This window comes from Panulirus ornatus, chromosome 72 (genome assembly GCF_036320965.1).
Source record: "Panulirus ornatus isolate Po-2019 chromosome 72, ASM3632096v1, whole genome shotgun sequence".
NCBI classification, from domain to species: Eukaryota; Metazoa; Arthropoda; class Malacostraca; order Decapoda; family Palinuridae; genus Panulirus; species Panulirus ornatus.
The window spans coordinates 14,434,785-14,459,811 of NC_092295.1; the positions used below are offsets into that span (position 1 = coordinate 14,434,785).

Consider the following 25,027-nt stretch of genomic DNA (forward strand, 5'->3'; position numbering starts at 1 on the left):
TTAATAAATTCCACTGCAATACCATCCAAACCCGCTGCCTTGCCGGCTTTCATCTTCCACATAGCTTTTACTACCTCTTCTCTGTTTGCCAAATAATTCTCCCTAACCTTCTCACTTTGCACACCACCTCCACAAAAACACCCTATATCTGCCACTCTATCATCAAACACATTCAACAAACCTTCAAAATACTCACTCCATCTCCTCACATCACCACTACTTGTTATCACCTACCCATTAGCCCCCTTCACTGAAGTTCCCATTGATTCCCTTGTCTTACGTACTTTATTTACCTCCTTCCAAAACATCTTTTTATTCTCACTAAAATTTAATGATACTCTCTCACCCCAACTCTCATTTGCCCTCTTTTTCACCTCTTGCACCTTTCTCTTAACCTCCTGTCTCCTTCTTTCATACATCTCCCACTCATTTGCATTATTTCCCTGCAAAAATCGTCCAAATGCCTCTCTCTTCTCTTTCAATGATAATCTTACTTCTTCATCCCACCACTCACTACCCTTTCTAATCTGCCCATCTCCTACTCTTCTCAAGCCACAAGCATCTTTTGCGCAAACCATCACTGCTTCCCTAAATACATCCCATTCCTCCCCCACTCCCCTTACCTCCTTTGTTCTCACCTTTTTCCATTCTGTATTCAGTCTCTCCTGGTACGTCCTCACACTTACTCTCATCACTCTTTTCACTCCAACATTCTCTCTTCTTTTCTGAAAACCTCCACAAATCTTCACCTTCGCCTCCACAAGACAATGATCAGACATCCCTCCAGTTGCACCTCTCAGCACATTAACATCCAAAAGTCTCTTACGCGCACCTATCAATTAACACGTAATCCAACAACGCTCCCTAGCCATCTCTCCTACTTAAATACGTATACTTATGTATATCTCTCTTTTTAATCCAGGTATTCCCAATCACCAGTCATTTTTCGGCAAATAAATCTACAAGCTCTTCACCATTTCCACTTACAACACTGAACACCCCATGAACACCAATTATTCCCTGAACTGCCACATTACTCACCTTTGCATTCAAATCACCCATCACTATAACCCGGTCTCCTGCATCAAAACTACTAACACACTCACTCAGCTGCTCCCTAAACACTTGTCTCTCATGATCTTTCCTCTCATGCCCAGGTATATATGCACCAATTATCACCCATCTCTCTCCATCAACTTTCAGTTTTACCCATATCAATGTAGAGTTTACTTTCTAGCACACTCTATCGCTCCTGTTTCAGGAGTAGTGCTACTCCTTCCCTTGCTCTTGTCCTCTCACTAACCCCTGACTTACCTACCACGACATTCCCAAACCACTCTTCCCCTTTACCCTCGAGTTTCATTTCACTCATAGCCAAAACATCCTGGTTCCTTTCCTCAAACATACTACCTATCTCTCCTTTTTTCTCATCTTGGTTACATCCACACACATTTAGACACCTCAATCTGGGCCTTCGAGGAGGATGACCACTCCCCGCGTGACTCCTTCTTGTTTTCCCTTTTAGAAAGTTAAAATACAAGGAGGGGAGGGTTTCCAGGCCCCTGCTCCCGTCCCCTTTAGTCGCCTTCTTCGACACGTGAGGAATTTTTTTTTCTCCTCTATCCACAGGGTAACTAAATTTGTGCCTCTGCTGCAGAATAAGCACTACAATATATAGAGCTGCTGCATATTATTCATTTGGCATTGCAGTACCTCTCTGAAATAATTAAATGATAATCTGTGAACATTATTGACTATCCATTGGCATGAAACTAATACGGAAATGTTCAATTTATATATTATTGTTTTCATAGTATGAAACTGTTCTAAATTTTTAGTGTACAAAAGATGAGCAGAGACGGAAAAAACTATTACAGGTGTCCTTGAATGAAGACAGTGAATATTGTCTAGGATCACACAAGAAGACATTACACTAACACAATTTTTTTTCCTGGGTATCAAGCGTTTTTTTTGGGGTATAAAGTGTTATTTCCGAATTGCTTATTCATAAAGAAAAATAGGGTATTATTCCCTTCAAACTTTGCTTTTGTGACCAGGACGAAATCTATTTCCAATTGGACAATGAGCAAATTTGCAACTTTTCATTCACATTTTATCATTCTACTTATAATTCACACTTGCTTGCCTTCATCCATTTTCGGCGCCACCCCACTTCACCTTCTGCATCAGCGAAGTAGCTCCATAAGACAAAAAAAGGCCACGTTCGTTCACACTAAGACTCTAGCTATCATGTGTAATGCACCAAAACCACAGCACTATCCACATCCAGGCCCCAGAGAACTTTCCATGGTTTACCCTACACATTTCATATGTCTTGGTTCAGTCCATTGACAGAATGTCAACTCCAGTATACCACATCGTTCCAAGTCACTCTATTCCTTGCACGCCTCTCACCATCCTACATGTTCAGGCACCAATCGATCAAAATATTTTTCACTCCATCATTCCACCTCCCACTTCTCATTGTTCCCTCCACCTCTGACACATAGTCCTTCTGTCAAACTTTCCACACTCATTCGTTCCATTTGTCCAAACCAGTTCAACACACCCTCTTTTGTACTCTCAACTACACACTCTTTATTACCACACATCTTTCTTACCCTTTCAATACTTGCTCGATCAAACCACCTCACACCACATATTGTCCTCACACATTGCATTTCCAACACATGCACCCTCCTCTGAACAACTTTATTCACACAAAGTCAGAACAACATCTGAATGAAAATTTATATGTATCTACACTAATATTAAACAAAATTTATATGTATCTACACTAACATTAAACAAAATTTATATGTATCTACACTAATATTAAACAAACTTTATATGTATCTACACTAATATTAAACAAAATTTATATGTATCTACACTAATATTAAACAAAATTTATATGTATCTACACTAATATTAAACAAAATTTATATGTATCTACACTAATACTAAACAACACGAACACATGCCTTACATCCTCGATAAAAACTTTTCACTGCTTCTAACAACTTGCCTCCCACAATATTTATATGTATCTACAATAATATTAAACAAAATTTATATGTATCTACACTACTATTAAACAAAAGTGATCACAAATGATTTACAAGCAAGTGGTCTTTTGAGATTTATGTTTGTACTGTGAATCACTTTTAAGAACCAGACCTCAAATATAATCTCTCATCATTTTGTTGTACATTCCTTGGTAGTGCCATTCAAAGTCCAGTATAACTGGTGGTAGTGCTCACCTTACTCCTCCAAATACACTTCCATGCTCTTAATTCATCAAGATGAGCGTCAAGGATATGGACTTTGAGGGACATCCTACAGCTTATTTTGCCAAAGTCTTAACCAGCTTCACATAGATTTCAGCCCAGGAAGAGCAGAACCATTGCGACAAAGCTGTACCAAGCTGCTTTCTCCTTCCTAGTGAACTTCTTGGGGAATCCCTTGCATTCTAAATTCTTTATCTGTGGTCCGACAAAGACACCAGCTTTGAACTTTGCCTAAGACAGCTTTGGAAAGAAGTCTTGAAGGTACTTGAAGGCTGCACACTCCTATCTAGAGGTGAAAATTTTTTCATAAGGCCTAATTCTATGTATAGTGGTGGCATCAACATCTTCAAGGGGTCCGCCAGTGGCTCCCACTTGACATTGATCCCACAAAGAATTCAGTCCACTGTAGCCGTCCCACCTGTGGTAGTGCACTGCGGTGTCCCTGCTGTCCCAAAGGCAAAGACAGCAGGCAAACTTGGTAAAGCCACCTTGAAGACCCAACAGGAATGCCATGTTTCAAGGCATCTAGCAAGGTCTTTGAGGTGCATCGAGTGAGCCACGAGAAGAGACTGGTACTTGTGCCTGTTATTGAGCAGCATGGCTTTGAGGCTCCTGGACGAGTTGTCAATAAAGAGACACGAATAATTTGGCTTACAGGCAATTCCGATTGCCTTGAACAGACTAGTTACATTGTGGCAGAAGCAGAGCCCATCATGATGCGTAAAGAAGCTGGAAAAGCTTAGGTAATGCTTCCTCTGATCTGCAATTTGCATAATTTCATCCAACAAGTTCCAATGCTTAAGCCTAGATGTCAAAAACTTGGCATCAGACTTTATGAGACCAAGATCTCTGATCAAGCCAATGAAGTCTTTTTGATTGAAGTAGCATGGGTTTCTCTCCTCAGCTGCAACTCTGAAATTGTAATCTGGATCTACAACATCTTCCTCCCCCCTTTAAATACTATTTACATTAATGGAAACTTCTAGAAAGTTCTATATCAGCTACTCAGCACTGAATCTATCTGGAATATTCTGAAAAATAGAAAAATTTCAAAATATCAGTCCTGATCACAAAAGCAAAAGTTTCAAGGGAATAATAGCCATTTTCTATACTTTTTAGACAATCAATTAGAAAATACATTTCCCAGGAAAAAAAAATTTGCAAAGTGTTATCAATGCAGGCTTTCAGAAAGTAGCACCAAAAACCTGACCAAATCTATTACCTTTCACAAGACTCATGTTTTAACAGTACTCAAACATATTTTCCCCCCTGCACATCTAGTTATCTACCATAATCTGGAAGTGTACAGTATATTCATGCCCTGTACTTACCACATATTGTTAATCCCATCAATGATGTGGATGACATGATGACAAGAAAGCTGTAAAATAACTATGTACTGTGTATATGTAAGTTAATTTGAACAAGTACTAGACTATAAGCAAATGGAATACACATTAAAAAATGTAAATTGTACACATAGATCCTTCATTTATGTGAATACCCACCTACTAAATGGAGTATGCATATGTTCTTTACCTTTATTGGCTTTAGTATTTGATAACAATGTGTCCTGTAGGGGAAATTTATCCAAAAGCCCCTGCACTGTATGGTACGCTGTGATCGAGAATAAGAGAACTGCCATAAAAGCAGTAATATTTACCTTTACAAATAATAAGTTACTTAAAGTCTAACGTAATAACTGTATGAAGATCAATGCAGATGAGTACTTTTAAACACTGAATTTTAAACACTGAATAAAGTCAAGAATATGTAAACAAGATATGGTAACTTCGTTGCAGGTTTAGGTTGACATTAGCATAACTAGGATGAATCAAGAATGACTGTGGGATATTCAAATCCAAGTTTCTAAAACACTCTGTACTATGAATCATCTATAAATGAATGTTTTGTTGCAGATAATACCTTAAACTCCCTGATATGGCTCTCACTCTCAGCAAATGAAGTAAATGCAAGACTCATATCTAAAAGAAGTTCCTTTCTCCCATTGTAATGCATCTAACTGGCAGAACTAGAAACTGTTTAGAAACCCTAATGATCTAGTAAAAGTCTAGTGATATGTAAATCGAAGGACATGATGAAAGAAAACATGTATCATAAGCAAGAAACCTGCGAAGATGAAGTATTTCTTGCGTTTTTGAGGATGGGTGGGATCTCAAAAGTTTTTTATAGCCACATGTTCAAATTGTTGTTCGCTGATGATACAACGCTGGTGGCTGATTCATGTGAGAAACTGCAGAAGCTGGTGACTGAGTTTGGTAAAGTGTGTGAAAGAAGAAAGTTAGGAGTAAATGTGAATAAGAGCAAGGTTATTAGGTACAGTAGGGTTGAGGGTCAAGTCAGTTGGGAGGTAAGTTTGAATGGAGAAAAACTGGAGGAAGTAAAGTGTTTTAGATATCTGGGAGTGGATCTGGCAGCGGATGGAACCATGGAAGCGGAAGTGGATCATAGGGTGGGGGAGGGGGCGAAAATTCTGGGAGCCTTGAAGAATGTGTGGAAGTCGAGAACATTATCTCGGAAAGCAAAAATGGGTATGTTTGAAGGAATAGTGGTTCCAACAATGTTGTATGGTTGCGAGGCGTGGACTACTGATAGAGTTGTGCGCAGGAGGATGGATGTGCTGGAAATGAGATGTTTGAGGACAATGTGTGGTGTGAGGTGGTTTGATCGAGTAAGTAACGTAAGGGTAAGAGAGATGTGTGGAAATAAAAAGAGCGTGGTTGAGAGAGCAGAAGAGGGTGTTTTGAAATGGTTTGGGCACATGGAGAGAATGAGTGAGGAAAGATTGACCAAGAGGATATATGTGTCGGAGGTGGAGGGAACGAGGAGAAGAGGGAGACCAAATTGGAGGTGGAAAGATGGAGTGAAAAAGATTTTGTGTGATCGGGGCCTGAACATGCAGGAGGGTGAAAGGAGGGCAAGGAATAGAGTGAATTGGAGCGATGTGGTATACCGGGGTGGACGTGCTGTCAGTGGATTGAATCAAGGCATGTGAAGCGTCTGGGGTAAACCATGGAAAGCTGTGTAGGTATGTATATTTGCGTGTGTGGACGTATGTATATACATGTGTATGGGGGTGGGTTGGGCCATTTCTTTCGTCTGTTTCCTTGCGCTACCTCGCAAACGCGGGAGACAGCGGCAAAAAAAAAAAAAAAAAAAAAAAAAAAAAAAAAAAAAAAATCAAACTAACAGTATTTGAGACACAAATAAAAGTGTACTTGATGTCATATGGTGACATCTACAATCATATAATGGGCCAACATTACTGATCAAGAGATAAATGATGTACTGTGGAATCAATCTTGAGGCTAAATCTTTCAGGAATCTTGATGAGAAATGTTCTTAAAGTCTCTACTATTTATGTCCTCGCTATTACACTATACAGCAGATGAGGGATACGCAGTGTTTCTATATTAAATCTATGACAATTATAGCAGTACATCAGGTACACATCCTCCAAGCAACAAAATATCCTAAATCCATACCGTGTGTTAAAGAGAAACACTGACACACAAATCTTACTTTTTCAGTTTTCATTCACAATGGCTTTAACATACAGGACCAACATCTCCATTTGTAACCACCTCCTTATATAAATTTTTTCCAATGTATCCAATGTCCAATCACCACTAAGCATCTTCACCTGAAATGTCCCTAACCCTACTCAATTCTCTCGCTACATCTAACCTTTTCATCTACGGTGTACCTCTCCTCCTCACCCTGCACTGTACCAATATGTTTCATTATAGTTTTCTTTGTTTAATCTTTCATAATTCTACCACTCTGTGTACCTCAAACCCATGCATATCTTTAGATGGGGATTCTCACAAAAACACTATGCACAGTAAACTTCCTTAACAATTTTCTAGTTCTTTTTCTTATGTCCAACACATAATTCTGATAACTGCTGTATTTACTTCAGGTTTCAATCAAAAGGATGTAATGCACAGCTTTCTTCCGTTTCTAATGTTCTACTGCCACTAAAGTAACTTTTTAATTCTTCTTCCTGTATGTCATACACAACTCTGATCACTGCTTTTCTTAAAGGCTTCCACGTCATATGTTTATCAACCTGTAACTTCCCAAATTCCAACTTTTGTAGTTCTACCTGCAGTCAAACTTGGATGAAAATTCAAATTAGTACGAACTGATACAAATGAATGCAAATGCAACAGACCTTAAAATCCTCACTAGGATGTTATTCGAAGACGAGAGCACAAAAAAATGGCTAGGAGAAATTCCTGTAAAACTTTATTTCTATAGAGACAAATAATACCTATGTACAAGGTCCCTAGCTGCACAAACATTTCTGTAAGAAGTCTTATCAAGATGCAAGAACTGAAGTTATCTCCTAAAGCTACTACATTCTTTCTTTAATATTGTTGTTTCAGTAACAAACCATGTTATTTACAATATACTGAAACTTATTTCAATAGTCAAAAACAACAGCACTATAAAGGAAACTTGTTTTCTTTATATTTAGTGTATGAATTTCTAAGCTGAAATCAAAACGCATATGACTGTTGGTCCACATAACCTTTAGTGCCACACACATATATATATATATATATATATATATATATATATATATATATATAGCATATACTCACTCATCTAATCCTGAAAATTTTTTTCTCCACTTCAAAGATATAAAGCAAATGTTATCAAGAAGATTGAATAATTCATAAAATAGCATTCTTATAAGCACTAACACCATAAGGCAAATAGAAATAAAAAGCATGTCAGTTTACAAAAACATTGTTTCATTTTGTACAACAACTGCTATACAAAAACTAATGCATGTGGTTTGTCCATGTTTCATCACAAAAAGCATTGAGCAAAACTTGAACAGTTTCCTTCGCCAGATGCATCAATATTTTTCAGTCCACAAACTAACAACACAAGAATAACATTAATAGTAAATAATAAATATATATAAACAGAAATGGTTATTTCATGTTATGCCGGGTAAATATGACTGTTGGTGTTACCATGAGAGTACCTGAGGCGTATGAACCAAAGTTAGTTTCCAAAGTCACAGGGACGTTGGGAAACTACGAGAAACTCCATTACAAATACAACAGAGTTCCAACAAATCTTCTCACAGAGAAGACTATTTTCAGATTAAAAAACCCTCACAACATAACACATACATGCTGATGATACAAGCTCTGCGTAGTATGATTATGATGCATAAGTAGTAAGTACGATACAAAACGAGCAATTCAAGATTAAACATTTTAAGTATAGATGATTTTCTGATTTTAAAGTCATGTTGTGGGGATAGGGGAAAAAGAGTCAATATGAAGCGAAAATGTTGAGACTAAGGGTGTCACTACCACAGCCGTAGCGGCAACAGGCCGTGGTGGTGACGCATCACAGCCGATGACCAGAAGACCTGTGCAGTGCCTCGTCCTCCAGTGCTGAGGAGGATCCCGAACAGCCACAGAGGAGGGATGGTTTCTGCAGCAGCCCATGGCTCTCAGGGCTCTTGTGTGTACTAGCAAGTAGAAGCGCACTGAGCCTGACACGCTGCCGCACTGACCAAGCATGGACAAGTTTTGGTTACCCAAGCTGGCTGTTACAGGTGGTGGGATGTGAGCGGCACAGATGAGAGGGGCTAAGGGTCTGGGGACGCCCTACTTTCTGGGATGTACTAACACTGACTTGACTAGTCATGGAATGCTTAGCTAAGAAACTCACAACTGCCTGCCAACTGACCCATTAGTGTGCCAAAGGAAACAAAGACTGCATAAACATAAGGAGTTGCAACAAGGACTTCCCAGTGTAGGCTGGTGAAGAGCCAAACCCAACTAAGCAGACATTAGCAGAATACACTACACATGTTGAGAAAGGCCATATCCAACCACCTGCACCCACCACCAGCACAGCCCCACACTCCCGACCCTCCCCGAGCTGGTCCACGCCACTCACTCGCTCACCTCCTGGCTCACAAAACTAGCTTAACTACTGACACATTTAAAGTACCACACTCAATTTTATCTAAGAATAATCAACTGTACATTTCTCTTTGATTACGTCTATAAGCCCTTTGCAACTCAAAAGACATGAGGGGCACTATAATGTAAGTGCCATTAATATATTTGCCTTGTGGCCAAGGTCAGGTAAGGGAACATAACACCAGCTCATGATGGGTCAGGGAGGCTAGGTCATGTCAGGTCAGTTACCTACAACTGTTTGCTAGTACTACTGCCTCTGAGAGCTCCACCTACTGGGATCCAAGTCCTTTATGGGTACCTGCAAAGCATCCAAACACCACTCAGAAACCACCAGGGAAACTGCTTATATTAGTACACCACTTTCAAGTTTAAAGAAGAAACATGTTTTTATACATATATCTACACAATATATGTGTTTCTCTAAGAAGGTTTCTAAATATCAAGGCAAAACAAAAGCAATTATAAGTGAGTACCAAAACTAAAGTATGGATGATAAGGAAGCACTATACATGCAGGAAACACCAGGTACTACATTTCAAGGCAGACTAAGTTGACTTTAGAGGAAATCCACAAAACAAATATTATTTATAGAAATGTGCATACTCTATAACAATATACTGTATAATTACAAACAATCTAGTGTAACAAAAATATCCATGAATATATATATAATCAATTGTATTTACAAACAGGTACAAGTAAAACAAAGACAATGCACCACACCAACAAGCAAGTCATGGGAAGCTCTTTTGAGTGTGAGCATATATGTGATAACTATTTATGGGTTTGAGAGAGTTTACACTCATGCTGCCCTATATCTATTTACACTCACCTAACAGTCTTTAACTCTCTGGATGCATGCATGCATGTGTGTGTGTGTTACAAGGAGAGTGGTTTACATTTGTGTTGTCTCATTCTGAGTAAGAAAATAGATAGATAGATAGATAGATAGAGATAGATAGATAGATAGATAGATAGATAGATAGAGAGAGAGAGAGAGAGAGAGAGAGAGAGAGAGAGAGAGAGAGAGAGAGAGAGAGAGAGAGAGAGAGAGAGAGATTGCTAATATATTAAACCCAGATTAAATATGTAGAATATATACCTATACAATCCAAAATTCTACTAGGAATGCCAAAAGTTAACTTAATGGAATCTATTTTGAGTTTACATACCCATTTCATTAAACTAATCACCCAATTCCCCCATGCTTAGCATACTATATATATATATCTAGTTTGTCATGGAGGAACATTACTTCTCAGGAGAACCTAATAAGCTCACCAATAAAAATCCTTTGAGCAAATGTTGTGCACATCTATTGGGTTTGTGGCAAGTGCATATTGCAAAAAAAAAAAAAAAAAAAAGAAAAAAAAAAGTTACTTCAAAGTTGAACTAAATACTGGTAAGAAAATCATAATAGTCAAGTTAGATAAAGCTCCTTTTATATATCAAAATCTACCTCCAATAATTCAAATACAACCAGATGGAAACTAGATCACATGAGGGTTTCCTTGGATATCTCCAGTGAGCAATCATGAATATAGTGGCCAGCAGTTTTTTTTTTCCTTCTTCCTTGAGTGCATCAGTCTTCTCTCCACTTTACTGCTCAACAGCTGTTGCACACTTGAGAATACTGCAGTTAACACGTATGGCCACAAAGTATTGAATTATGCTGTTTGAAGCAACTTTTGAAGACATAGTTCAATTACAGAAATATATAACCCAATTCACAGATAACTCTGTATTCTTCCATGTCCTCTTCATCTGCTTTACCTTGTTTTGCTCAATAAATGACTCATCACTACTTTTATCTTGAATCTTAGCAAGGTTACTTGTGGAGAAAGCTGTAGTCCAGCTAATCTTACAGCACCTAAAAAACAAGTACGTCACTCCTAAAATCCTCATTATCTTCCCCATCTCCATTTCCATTTAATGGCCCATTATTCCCCTTCTCAATGGCATCTAATTTACCCTAGAAACCTCACATTACACAAATAACAGAGCCTGCTTCTAAAAAACTTTGGAGTCTTATCTATATCCTGAAATTATTCATTTCAAATAATCTACTCCAATATAATACAAAGGATTCACTCATCCTTGTTCGGAATACTGTTCTATATCTGGGGTGATTCTAGCAATCCACTTTTCCTATACCAGGCTGCTAGTTCTTTCCCCTCTTCTATAGATAAAACTTTGGCTTCTGTTCCTAACAGCTGACTGCTTATATGCCTCAGCATCTAGTTCCATCACACAATAATCAGCATTCCACTGCATCATAAAACTGTGTGGTAACTTAAGGGTTAGCTGTCTTGCTTGAACTACACTTCTAAGCATAAAACTTTTTCATTCTCAATTCTATCCAAACAAATATAGTCTGCCTCTTTTCAGGTTGTAAGTTTTCTCACTCAAAAACTTAGATTAGCCTTTTTTTCTGACATGTTTCCTTTATGACCCAGCCTTATTGAACGATTCTGTCCATAATTGGAGTCTTTAGGGAGGATTATTTCCTTTAAGAAACATGGCATAGTATTTGGCCAAAAGTAATTTCACACCAGTAACCAAAATCAAACCACTTATTTTACTCATGAGATGGAATTTTGTACACAGCACTTATTAATCATGTAACCTGATGACTAAATTGTGCTTCAAGGCATTGCACATACTAATCTGTTGTACTTTCTTGTGTGAAGCCTATTTCTCACATTTAAAGGGTGACCCTTTCTTCTCAATGTGCAAAAAATACTACATAGGGATGTACAACAAGTTTCTAAGAGAATTGCAGATTTCATATAGCAAAGCAAGAACATACATTATATTTGGCAATGCATTACACTGTAATGTGGTATACTTCATGAAAAAAGTTGTAATGTAAGTTATTACTGTATTGGTTTAAATGCAGTACTTGCAAAGGAAGTATATTCCTAATATTCTACTGTGTTTATAATTGAACACCTGAGTTGAAGTCTATGGTAATAGAATGTAATTCTATAATAAAACAAGAAAAGTAATTGATTAAAAAAATAAATAAATATTTGCTCTATAACAATGGCATAATCTATAGATATAGATTTACATCATTTTGTGAAGTTCCACTGAGGGAACTTACAACAAAATCTAAACAAGTAACAGACGTTATTCTGGGGGTGGTGGGGGAGGAGTGGGAGGTGGTGGCTCTGAAGGGAGAGGAGGATTTGAGGTGGTGCATGCTTGAGGAGGTGGAGGCTGGGCATGCATATAAACTGGTGGTGGCGCTTGTATGTAAGGCAAAGGTGAATGAGAATGATGGGGTAAGGGAGGATACGGAGGTGGAGGGTAACTGAAATTGGGTGGTGGAATTGTGTACTGATAAAACTGCTGATATGTATAGGGCCCAGCCTGAACCATGGGCATCATGCCAGATGGTGGAGGGGCACTGGGATAATGGGAATGCTGTGGCCTCATGTGGTGGGGAGGTAAGTGCTTCGTCTGCTGCTGCTGAGGATACTGTTGATAAGTAATAACCCCAACACCTGGAGGTCTATAATGACCACCACCCACCTGAGGGGCAACATGGGTGGGCCGGGCCTCACTGCCAGAGCGTGAGATCTTCGCTGCATGGACATCGCCAGGACTGTGGTCTCTATCTCGTTTTCTTGATTCCTTATCTGGACGAAGGCGCTCCCGGCTGATCTTGATTTTCAAAGAGGTAGTAGGAGTGTCACGAGTCAAATCGCCAGCAGGACTACTCTCTGGAGAGGTGGAGGATGTGCCACCAAACAGATCCTTTTTGGTGAATCTTGACTTGTGGATCTTGAACTTTGGGATTCCAGGAGTGGTACTGGCAGTTGTGGTAGGTACGGTAACTGAGGTTGGCGTAGTGGTTGTATGAGTGCGTAGCGGAACTGAAGCAGACTCAGGTGTATACAAAATTTTGTCCTTGGCTATGGTAATCTTAATAGGTCCAGTACCACCATCCCCATTACTACGTAATTTTTCTTTCTCCTTTTCTCTATCCTTGTGCTTTTTGTGCTTTTTCTCCCTCTTGTGTTCTTTATGTTCCCTGTCCTTGTGCTTATCTTTTTCTTTATGTTTATGCTTCTTTTTCTCTTTGTGCTTGTGGTGTGGATATTCATGTCTGTGTTTCTTTTGTTCTGCAACAACATTACCAGTCCCAGCACCAGGAGTAGGATCTGCCTGGGGCTCTTTCATGTGCTCAGGCTGTGGAACCTTCACACGTAAAACTGGTTCACTGGTATTCTTCTGTACTGAGTCTGAATTTACAGCTGAAGGAGTACTGTATGACTGAGCAGGTGGCTTTGAGGTTGAATTGGCAGCTGCAACGTTTGGTGCTTCAGGTCGAACTTTGACTGGGGTGCCTGGATCACTAAGAACAGTGCGATACCTTGTATCCTCCAACTTTGTAACAACTGGTACCAACTCAGCCTCACCACGTTCACTGTTTCTTCTCTCACCATCTCTAGATCTTCTACTATTTGAACTCTTCAGAGACTGAGGAGTGATCTGGGCAGGTGGTGGAGCAGGTACTGAACCATTAGTGGAGGTATGATGGTGTCGTGCACTGTGATAATTAGGCGCTGTTGCTGTGACTACATTTTCACTTACCCGTTGATCGCCATTACCACTTACACCACTAATGTTTGTTGCAGTGAGGCCACTGCTGGGGTGCTGTTGATGCTGAGCCTGGTGTCCGACTTGCTGCTGGCAGGATACAGGAGACTTGCTCTTTTGTTGGACTGGAGGGGGTAATAAACTATTATCTTCTAATATGGCTGAAATATCTGGTTTAGTTTCTGTGTCAGAGTTATCGAATAGCTCCTCTGGGGGTTCATCACTCAAATTACGTAAACTATTTTCATTTCGATAGTCAATAAGATCATATTCATTTATGTTACTGTTGTTAAAAATTGTATTGTACTGTGATTTCACTTCTTCCTTGGGCTCTGCTTTTATCTCTGTTTTTATATCTGTCTTTATTTTCACTTGCTCTTGCTTTGGCTCGGGAGGTTTACGTTCTGCAGTTTTCTGTTCAAGTTTTATTTCTTTTTTTCTCTCTATTAATGATGAATCTAAAGATTGTCTAGAAGGTTTTATATCTAACATCTGTTGCTGTCTAATATCTGATACACTAGGTTTTATATCAACTCCCGTTAATCTACTATCCACAACACTACTAGTCCTGCTACCCTTATCATAACGTTCACTATCACTACGTGCACTAATGTCCCTCCGTTGCTCCTGGCGTGGAGCTTCCACACTAACTCTTAATGACTCTAGAGATGGTTGAGAGTCACGTGCCACCTGAGTGGCCCCATGCCCATGAGTCTTGTGATTGCTGCTGTGAACTGCTGAGGCTTTGACATGCTCAGGATGGCTACTCCGTCCACTGCTACTCTTTCCACTCTTAGTACGAATAGGCAAAGATGAATGCAAGGCTGAATGAGACGTAGCAATGGATGCCACAGTAGTAGATACAGCTTGGCTCGAGTGTGATGTGGCAACTAAAGCAAATTGTTTATCACGTGGATCAACCACATCCCTGTCTCGCATCTTCTCCCGTTCACGCCGCTCCTTCTCCCGTTTCTCATTATACTCTTTTAGGTTGAGCTTTGGTGGCTGCTGATGTTGGTGGGGTTGAGCTGGGGGCACCTTTAAACCTGAGGGAAAAAATTTATCTTAAAAAGATTTAAAAGCTTTTGTACAACAGGACAAGAGAACATATCACTAAACAGAGTAGAAAAAGTGCCAGAATTAACAGTGACATATACAAATAATGCTAAAAAATATCTGTTCATACCACATATGTGATGGAAAGATGGACTGATAAACAACAAACTCAACAATGAAGAAGACCCTGATGTACCACCATAAGATGAGCTACAGTAACTTGGTGTGCCTATCATAAAAAAAACCAATGTGTGTGTGTGAGAGAGAGAGAGAGAGAGAGAGAGAGAGAGAGAGAGAGAGAGAGAGAGAGAGAGAGAGAGAGAGAGAGAGGAGGGGGGATGGGGAGGGGGGGGAGACGGGAAGAAGGCATCAAACAAGGTGTGCCCATCCTCCTCGGAGGCTCAGATTGGGGTGTCTAAATGTGTGTGGATGTAACCACAGTAAAACGAAGCTCAAGGGTAAAGAGGAAGAATGGTTGAAAAAGTCTTTGGAGTAAAGTCAGGGGATGGTGAGAAGAGAAGAGCTTAGGAAGGAGTAGCACTACTCCTAAAGCAGCAGGGGATGGTGAGAAGAGAAGAGCTTAGGAAGGAGTAGCACTACTCCCAAAGCAGGAGTTGTGGGAGTGTGTGATAGCATGTAAGTGTACATAAATGCCCATATACATATCAACATATACATTTATTTCATATTACCATTTTATTATACTTTGTCGCTGTCTCCCGTGTTAGCGAGGTAGCACAAGGAAACAGACGGAAGAATGGCCCAACCCACCCACAGACACATGTATATACATACATGTCCATGCATGCACATATACATAACTATACATTTCAATATATACATATATATACATACACAGACATATACATATACATATATACACAGGTACATAATTCACACTTGCTGCCTTTATTCATTCCCCTCACCACCCCACCACACATGAAATGACAACCCCCTCCCCCCACATGCGCACGAGGTAGCACTAAGAAAAGACAACAAAGGCCACATTCGTTCACACTCAGTCTCTAGCTGTCATGTATAATGCACCGAAACCACAGCTCCTTTTTCACATACAGGCCCCATAAAACTTTCGTTGGTTTACCCAACGCTTCACATGCCCTGGTTCAATCCATCGACAGCAAGTCGACCCCAGTATACCACAATGTTCCAATTCACTCTATTCCTTGCACGCCTTTCACTCGCCTGCATGTTCAGGCCCAGATAGCTCAAAATCTTTTTCACTCCATCTTTCCACCTCCAATTTGGTCTCCCACTTATCCTCGTTCCCTCCACCTTTGACACATACATCCTTTTTGTCAATCTTTCCTCACTCATTCTCTCCATGTGACCAAACCATTTCAAAACACCCTTCTGCTCTCTCAACCACACTCTTTTTATTACCACACATCTCTCTTACCCTTTCATCACTTACTCGATCAAACCACCTCACACCACACATTGTCCTCAAACATCTCATTTCCAACACATCCACCCTCCTCCACACAACTCTATCCATAGCCCATGCCTCGCAACCATATATATTGTTGGAACCACTATTCCTTCAATCATACACATATACAGACATACATATAACATACAAACCTCCAACAGCCAGGATCAAACCCGGGACCCCTGTGCAAGAGACAGGCATGCTAACCGCTAGGCTATGGGACTGTATAATAGGAAACAACTATTCGAAATACTAAGTATCCGAATACCCTTCGTCTCACAATGGTAAGCAACGGGGTCTATATTGGTTATTTCCAAACAGACGCACATAGCCAGCTGATAGCGTTTTACCGAAACTAACTGTGCAACGCGGAGGTATATGAATACGAATAAAGTGCATATGAACGCGCACCTTCATAGAACATACAAACCTCAACAGCCAGGATCGAACCCGGGACCCCTGTGCAAGAGACAGGCATGCTAACCGCTAGGCTATGGGACTGTATAATAGGAAACAACTATTTGAAATACTAAGTACCCGAATACCCTGTGCCCAATCAAGATGATCTATATACTGCATTACTTTCAATGAACCATCACTGTGCTTATCATCTGCACAATCAATGCCTGAGCAAAATCAAACAATAGTAAACTAAATAATCATGAGCATGTGAGTCACAAATGTCATTATACAACATTGCTGATAACTTCACATGATATGTTACTGAATGAAATGAATTACCAGAAAAGTACCTGCACAAGATTATTCTCATTCTTTTTTTTTTCAATAAAGTCCTCCCTCTGGTCCAACTTTTTAAAAATTACAAATATAAGAAGAGGGCTTCCAGCCCCTCAGCTCCAGCCCTATTTAATTGCCTTTGATGACACTTGGAAAACGTGAGAAGTATTCTTTCTCCTTTAACCCCAGGGGTAGGACATAGGAGCCAAGCAAGGATTATTCATTCTCCTCGAAGGCTGGAGAATGTGTAGAGAGAGAGAGAGCTTTATCTGGTAGAGCAATAATGGTATGCTTGATAGAATAACAGTCCCAACAATGTTATATGGTTGCAAGGCATGAGCAACAGATAGGGTTGTGCGAAGGAGGGTGGATGCATTGGAAATGAAATGTCTGAGGTCAATATGGCATGATTAAGTAATGAAAGGGTAAGATGTGTGGTAATAAAAAGTGTGTGGTTGAGGGAGCAAAAGAGGGTATGCTGAAATAGTCTGGACACATGGAATGAGTGACAAAAGGTTAACCAAAAGGACATAAGCATCAGAAAAGGAGGGAGCAAGGAGAATGGGTAGATCAAATAGAAGATGGAAGGATGGAGTGAAAAAGATTTTGAGCAATGGGGGCCTGAATATTCATGAGGATGAAAGGCATGCACAGGATGGTAAAAGTGAATAAAAGCAAGGTTAGCAGAGTTGAGAGACAAGTTAGCTGGGATGTGAGTTTGAATGGAGGAAAATTGGAGGAAATCAAGTGCTTTAAATATCAGCGAAAGGACATGCCAGCACAGGGAATCATAGAAAAGGAGGCAAGTCAAAAAATGGGTAAGGGTGTGAAGGTTCTGGGAGCAATGAAGAATGTATGGAAAGAGAGAATGTTATTTTGGAGGGCAAAAATGACTATGTTTCAAGGTACAGTAGTCCCAATATTATCATATGGATGAAAGGCATGGGCTTCAGATAAGACTGTGTGAAGGAGGGGGATGTTGGAAATGAAATGCTTATGGACAATATATGGTGTGATGCAATTTGATCAAGAAAATAAAGAAAGGGTAAGAGATAGGGGCAGGAATACAAAGAGTATAGTTAACAGAGTAGAAAAGGTTGTACTGAAATGGCTTGGACATATGGAGAGAATCTGTGATGGAAGGTTGATAAAGATGGTATATGTGATATGTAAGACAAGGAGGGAAAAAGCAAAATGGGGTGACCAGCTTGGAGATAGAATGATGGAGTGATAAAGATTTTGAACAACTATAGCTGAACATGCCAAAGGGTAAAAGGCATGCAAGGGATAAGGGTGAATTGGACTGATGCCATATAAAGGATTTGAAGTGCCATCAATGGTCTAACCTGGGATTGTGAAGCTTCTGGTGGAAAGATTTGTGGGGCTTAATTGTGGATAGGGGGCTGTGGTTTTGGTGCATTACATGATAGATAGAGAATGGATGTGAGCCAATGCAGCCTTTCTTCATCTGTTCTTGGCATTACCTCACTAACACAGGAAACGGCAATCAAGTAATAAAAAAGAAAGTTGATAGAGTGACTATCAGCAAACTTCAAGGAAAATAATAAAAAAAAATGCTTGGGAAGGATGTTAACAGTGAGAGAAAAACAACAGAACAAATGGGAATATTGGCAGGGTGGGCTAAAGGGAAAGAGATGTCAAGAAGAAATGTGGAACCATCTGTTCAATGATAAAGTGGCAGCTGGGGGACATTTTGGATGTGGATGTTAGCAAAGTGAAAGAGATATGGAAAGCAGTCTGTTGAAAAGAAAAGAGGTCATGGAAGCCTTATCAAGATGAAGTATATCAGTGCAGCTGGTGTGGATGGGATTGCAGTTCAGAAGGAAGGAGGCAATTGTGTTGCTGACTGGTCATTTAGGGTTCTTAACGTATATAAAGCTTATGGAGAGGTTCCTGAGGATTGACAGAATGCCTGTAGAGTGCAAATGTATAAAAGTAAGGGGATAAAAGTGGACGTTCAAATTACAAAGGTATAAATTTGTTAAATGTACTTGGTAAAGTGTATGGGAAAGTTGTAAAGGAGAGTGGTGATTAAGAAGTTGGTTGCATATGCAGTGCTTCAGACTTATAAGGAACAACAAAGCATCAGGGTCATAGAGGATGTGTACATGAAGTGTTTACTTTGAGGAATGTGTGCAAGAAATACTTTAAGGAAACAGGGCTTGTTTGTGTTGTTTATGGGTCTGAAGAAAGCATATAATACGATTGACGGAGATGCTCTGTAGCAGGTGTTGCGAATAAATAGTGTGGGAGGAGAGTTGCTTGAAGGAGCGAAATTCTTATCAAGACTGGGGTGTGTGTGTAAGCAGGATGAGAGAAGAGTGAGTGACTTCAGGTGAAGGTGAGTCTGCAGCAGGTGTTTGAGATGTCATCTTAGCTATCTAATTTGTTTATGGATGGGGTCATAAAGGAAGTGAATGCAAGGGTCTTGGAGAGGAGAGTAGGTGTGCAACTTGTTGGGGGTGGGTGGGCAGCCTGGCAGTTCAGCTAACTGTACTTTGCCAATGATAAGGTAGTGGTGGTAGATTCAGGTAAGAAACTCCAGAAGTTGGCATCTAAGTTTAGAATAAAGTGTGAAAGAAGAAAGTTAGGAGCTCATATGAATAGATGCAATGTTATTTGGATTAAAAGTAAAGAGAGATAGGTTATAGATGACAGTTTTAATGGAAAGAACTTGGAAGTGGAGCATTCTAAGATATCTAGGAGTGGATATAGCAGTGAATGGAACCATGTGATGAAGTGAACCACAGGGTGGGTGAAGGGGCAAAAGGCCTAGGTGCACTGAGGGATGTGAGAAGAGAGAGGTCATTGTCTTTGAGGCAATGACAGGTATGCATGATGGTATAGTAATTCCATTAGAGATGTATAGATGTGTAGGGTGGGCCCTACAGAAAAATGTAATGGAAAGGGTGGACTTTTTTTTTTAAGGCTACAGCCAGGGACAAAAGTCCAAATCAAGGCCAGGCCTTTAAAATATACAGGGGATTATGAATGAGAAAAAGAGAAACGGAAAATTATTTTCAAATTTTGAAGGGAGTGAAAAACCCGTCTATAAAAATATGCCAGGTCAGTTATTGGGAAAGACATGAAAAGGGAGAGTTCCAATGCTTCAAGGTGTACAGAAAGAAAGTTATCAAAACATCTCACCCTTGAATTGCCAACAGCCACACAGTAAAAATGTGACAGCTGCTTGCTGAGTATCACATGGGGAAACATAAGCAGCCAGCTCTTGGGTGCAAAAACCAAAGTAATTCCAACAAAAGCAGGGAAGTAAACCAACAAAGCAGTGTAGGGCATGAGGGTCGAGTTTTGAAGTTAACCTAGGAGAGTTTATGAGTCAGAGCACTTTCAACTCAACTCAGTCAAATAAGGATGCAAAGCAAGAACCACCACACATAAGAGAGCAGTACTCCATTAAGAACTAATACATTTCAACATATAAACAGGACTCCCAGGTTCTAAGAAGCAGACTTAGCTATCTCTGCAATGTGGGGCTTCCAAGAAAGAGTGAATGTTACAGTAATACCAAGTATGGTCAATGAGTCAAGAGGTGGAATTACAGAAAAGTCAAAGGAGTAATGATAGTTGTGATGAGTTTTTGATAGAGATGGGTAGAAACCAGGTTCTGGAGGCACTAAACTAACTAGATTTTGTCTACCCCACTGAGATGTCCTGTCTATCTATATACCTATCTATATCTCTAACGCCCATTCTCTTTGGGAAATCCCTCCAAGCAGGTGGCCACAGCAAAAGTCTCTATAACTGGTGAACTCCAGTACTGCTTCTTAGCCTTTAGTGCCTTACCATAAACAGGCCACTGGCAGAGGGCAACTGTAGCACAGTGTTTCCAAAGGCGCCTACTAACTACATCTACCTAATGTCACAAGCTAATCAAATGTCTGAGGACACTATGTGGTAAAGGATGGAACAAGGAAAAGGTAGGAACCAAAGAGGAGGTGGAAAGATGGAAAGAAAGATGCTCTGAAGGTTTGGGGTGAGAACATGTGGAAAGATGTAAGGCTTGCTAGGGATAATGCAAATTGTAGCACTGTGGTACAACAAGGGACGATGTGTTGCCAAAGGACTGATTCAGGGAATATGAAGCAGTCAGGGGAAAACATAGAAAGGTCTGTAGAGCCTGATTGTTAATAGGGGGCCAAGGTTTTGGTGCTTTACACATGACATGACCACTAAGAAGTCTGATACCATTCTGTGATGGAGGCTCAGGAATACTTATTAGTTGGTGCTCCTGGAAAACTGCATGACTGTATTTGTTTTGAACAACTGTTCTGCACACCCAGACGCTGATGTGCTACTACCTATATATAATTCTGCAATAAAACTTCGCCATACCTGAACTTCAATGACAGCCAATGGGCCAATGAATAATCCACATCAACTAAAAGAACTTTGTCAAGCACTATTCAGTTAGTTCCTGTTCATGTGCTTGTCAAACAGAAATTTTCAAGAGTTTAACATCAGGGAAAATACTTCTCTGGGTACTTAAATGAGCAAGGGAGTCAGTGATTTAGGCAACATTTAAAAGGGGATAGAGGAGAAAGAATACTTCCCACGCATTCCTCACATGTCTTAGAAGGCGACTAAAGGGAACAGGAGCAGGGGGGCCAGAAACCCTCCCCTCCTTGTATTTTTACTTTCTAAAAGGGAAAACAGAAGGAGTCACACGGGAGTGCTCATCCTCCTCGAAGGCTCAGATTGGGGTGTCTAAATGTGTGTGGATGTAACCAAGATGAGAAAAAAGGAGAAATAGGTAGTATGTTTGAGGAAAGGAACCTGGATGTTTTGGCTCTGAGTGAAACGAAGCTCAAGGGTAAAGGGGAAGAGTGGTTTGGGAATGTCTTGGGAGTAAAGTCAGGGATTAGTGAGAGGACAAGAGCAAGGGAAGGAGTAGCACTACTCCTGAAACAGGAGTGGTGGGAGTATGTGATAGAGTGTAAGAAAGTAAACTCTAGATTGATATGGGTAAAACTGAAAGTTGATGGAGAGAGAAGGGAGATTATTGGTGCATATGCACCTGGGCATGAGAAGAAAGATCATGAGAGGCAAGTGTTTTGGAAGCAGCTGGATGAGTGAGTTAGTGGTTTTGATGCATGAGACCGGGTTATAGTGATGGGTGATTTGAATGCAAAGGTGAGTAATGTGGCAGTTGAGGGAATAATTGGTATACATGGGGTGTTCAGTGTTGTAAATGGAAATGATGAAGAGCTTGTAGATTTATGTGCTGAAAAAGGACTGGTGATTGGGAATACCTGGTTTAAAAAGAGAGATATACATAAGTATACGTATGTAAGTAGGAGAGATGGCCAGAGAGCGTTATTGGATTATGTGTTAATTGACAGGCACGGGAAAGAGAGACTTTTGGATGTTAATGTGCTGAGAGGCGCAACTGGAGGGATGGCTGATCATTATCTTGTGGAGGCGAAGGTGAAGATTTGTAAAGGTTTTCAGAAAAGAAGAGAGAATGTTGGGGTGAAGAGAGTGGTGAGAGTAAGCGAGCTTGGGAAGGAGACTTGTGTGAGGAAGTACCAGGAGAGACTGAGTACAGAATGGAAAAAGGTGAGAACAAAGGAGGTAAGGGGAGTGGGGGAGGAATGAGATGTATTTTGGGAAGCAATGATAGTTTGCGCAAAAGATGCTTGTGGCATGAGAAACGTGGGAGGTGGGCAGATTAGAAAGGGTAGTGAGTGGTGGGGTGAAGATGTAAGATTATTAGTGAAAGAGAAGAGAGAGGCATTTGGACGAAACAGAGAATTGGGCCAGGTGAGGGTATTCCCTCAAGGCCCAGTCCTCTGTTCTTAATGCTACCTCGCTGGTGCGGGAAATGGCGGGTGGTTTGAAAGAAAGAAAAAAGAGTGGGAGATGTATAAAAGAAAGAGGCAGGAGGTCAAGAGAAAGGTGCAAGAGGTGAAAAAGAGGGCAAATGAGAGATGGGGTGAGAGAGTATAATTAAATTCTAGGGAGGGAAGGAGGTAAATACAGTGCGTAAGACAAGAGAACAAATGGGAACTTCAGTAAAGGGGGCTAATGGGAAGGTGATAAGTAGTGGTGATGTGAGGTGATAACAAGTAGTGGTGATGCGAGAAGATGGAGTGAGTATTTTGAAGGTTTGCTGAATGTGTTTGATCATAGAGTGCAGATATAGGGTGTTTTGGTCGAGGTGGTGTGCAAAGTGGGAGGGTTAGGGAAAATGATTTGGTAAACAGAGAAGAGGTAGTAAAAGATTTGTGGAAGATGAAAGCCGGCAAGGCAGCGGGTTTGGATGGTACTGCAGTGGAATCTATTAAAAAAGGGGGTGACTGTATTGTTGACTGGTTGGTAAGGTTATTTAATGTATGTATGATTCATGGTGAGGTGCCTGTGGATTGGCGGAATGCGTGCATAGTGCCATTGTACAAAGGCAAAGGGGATAAAAGTGAGTGCTCAAATTACAGAGGTATAAGTTTGTTGAGTATTCCTGGGAAATTATATGGGAGGGTATTGATTGAGAGGGTGAAGGCATGTACAGGGCATCAGATTGGGGAAGAGCAGTGTGGTTTCAGAAGTGATAGAGGATGTGTGGATCAGGTGTTTGCTTTGATGAATGTAAGTGAAAAATACTTAGAAAAGCAGATGGATTTGTATGTAGCATTTATGGATCTGGAGAAGGCATATGAAAGAGTTGATAGAGATGCTCTGTGGAAGGTATTAAGAATATATTGTGTGGGAGGCAAGTTGTTAGAAGCAGTGAAAAGTTTTTTTATCGAGGATGTAAGGCATGTGTACGTGTAGGAAGAGAGGAAAGCGACTGGTTCTCAGTGAATGTAGGTTTGCGGCAGGGGTGTGTGATGTCTCCATGGTTGTTTAATTTGTTCATGGATGGGGTTGTTAGGGAGGTGAATGCAAGAGTTTTGGAGAGAGGGGCAAGTATGCAGTCTGTTGTGGATGAGAGAGCTTGGGAAGTGAGTCACTTGTTGTTCGCTGATGATGCAGCACTGGTGGCTGATTCATGTGAGAAACTGCAGAAGCTGGTGACTGAGTTTGGTACAGTGTGTGAAAAAAGAAAGGTGAGTTACTAGTAAATGTGAATAAGAGCAAGGTTATTAGGTACAGTAGGGTTGAGGGGCAAGTCAATTGGGAGGTAAGTTTGAATGGAAAAAACTGGAGGAAGTGAAGTGTTTTAGACATCTGGGAGTGGATTTGGCAGCGGATGGAACCACGGAAGCGGAAGTGAATCATAGGGTAGGGGAGGGAGCGAAAATTCTGGGAGCCTTGAAGAATGTGTGGAAGTCGAGAACATTACCTCGGAAAGCAAAAATGGATATGTTTGAAGGAATAGTGGTTCCAACAATGTTGTATGGTTGCGTAGCGTGGTCTATGGATAGAGTTGTGCGCAGGAGGGTGGATGTGCTGGAAATGAGATGTTTGAGGACAATATGTGGTGTGAGGTGGTTTGATCGAGTAAGTAATAATAGGGTAAGAGAGATGTGTGGTAATAAAATGAGTGTGGTTGAGAGAGCAGAAGAAGGTGTTTTGAAATGGTTTGGTCACATGGAGAGAATGAGTGAGGAAAGATTGACAAAGAGGATATATGTGTCGGAGGTGGAGGGAACGAGGAGAAGTGGGAGACCAAATTGGAGGTGGAAAGATGGAGTGAAAAAGATTTTGAGTGATCGGGGCCTGAACATGCAGGAGGGTGAAAGGCGTGCAAGGAATAGAGTGAATTGGAACGATGTGGCATGCCGGGGTCAACGTGCTGTCAATGGATTGAACCAGGGCATGTGAAGTGTCTGGGGTAAACCATGGAAAGTTCTGTGGGGCCTGGATGTGAAAAGGGAGCTGTGGTTTCGGTGCACTATTACATGATAGTTAGAGACTGAGTGTGA

General features: G+C 40.5%; 1 protein-coding gene across 2 annotated transcripts in view; it reads right to left on the reverse strand.

Moving 5' to 3' along the window:
* Nucleotides 1-8,053: 8,053 nt before the first annotated feature.
* Nucleotides 8,054-25,027, reverse strand: part of CycT (Cyclin T) — a 132,363-nt gene continuing 115,389 nt past the window's right edge. For both annotated transcript variants that reach the window (XM_071660706.1, XM_071660705.1), the window contains 2 exons: nucleotides 12,809-14,925; nucleotides 8,054-9,569 (listed from right to left, as the gene is read on the reverse strand). In XM_071660706.1, the coding sequence (XP_071516807.1) occupies nucleotides 9,519-9,569; nucleotides 12,809-14,925 (2,168 nt within the window). In that variant the 3' untranslated portion in view covers nucleotides 8,054-9,518. The remainder of the gene's footprint in view (nucleotides 9,570-12,808; nucleotides 14,926-25,027) is intronic.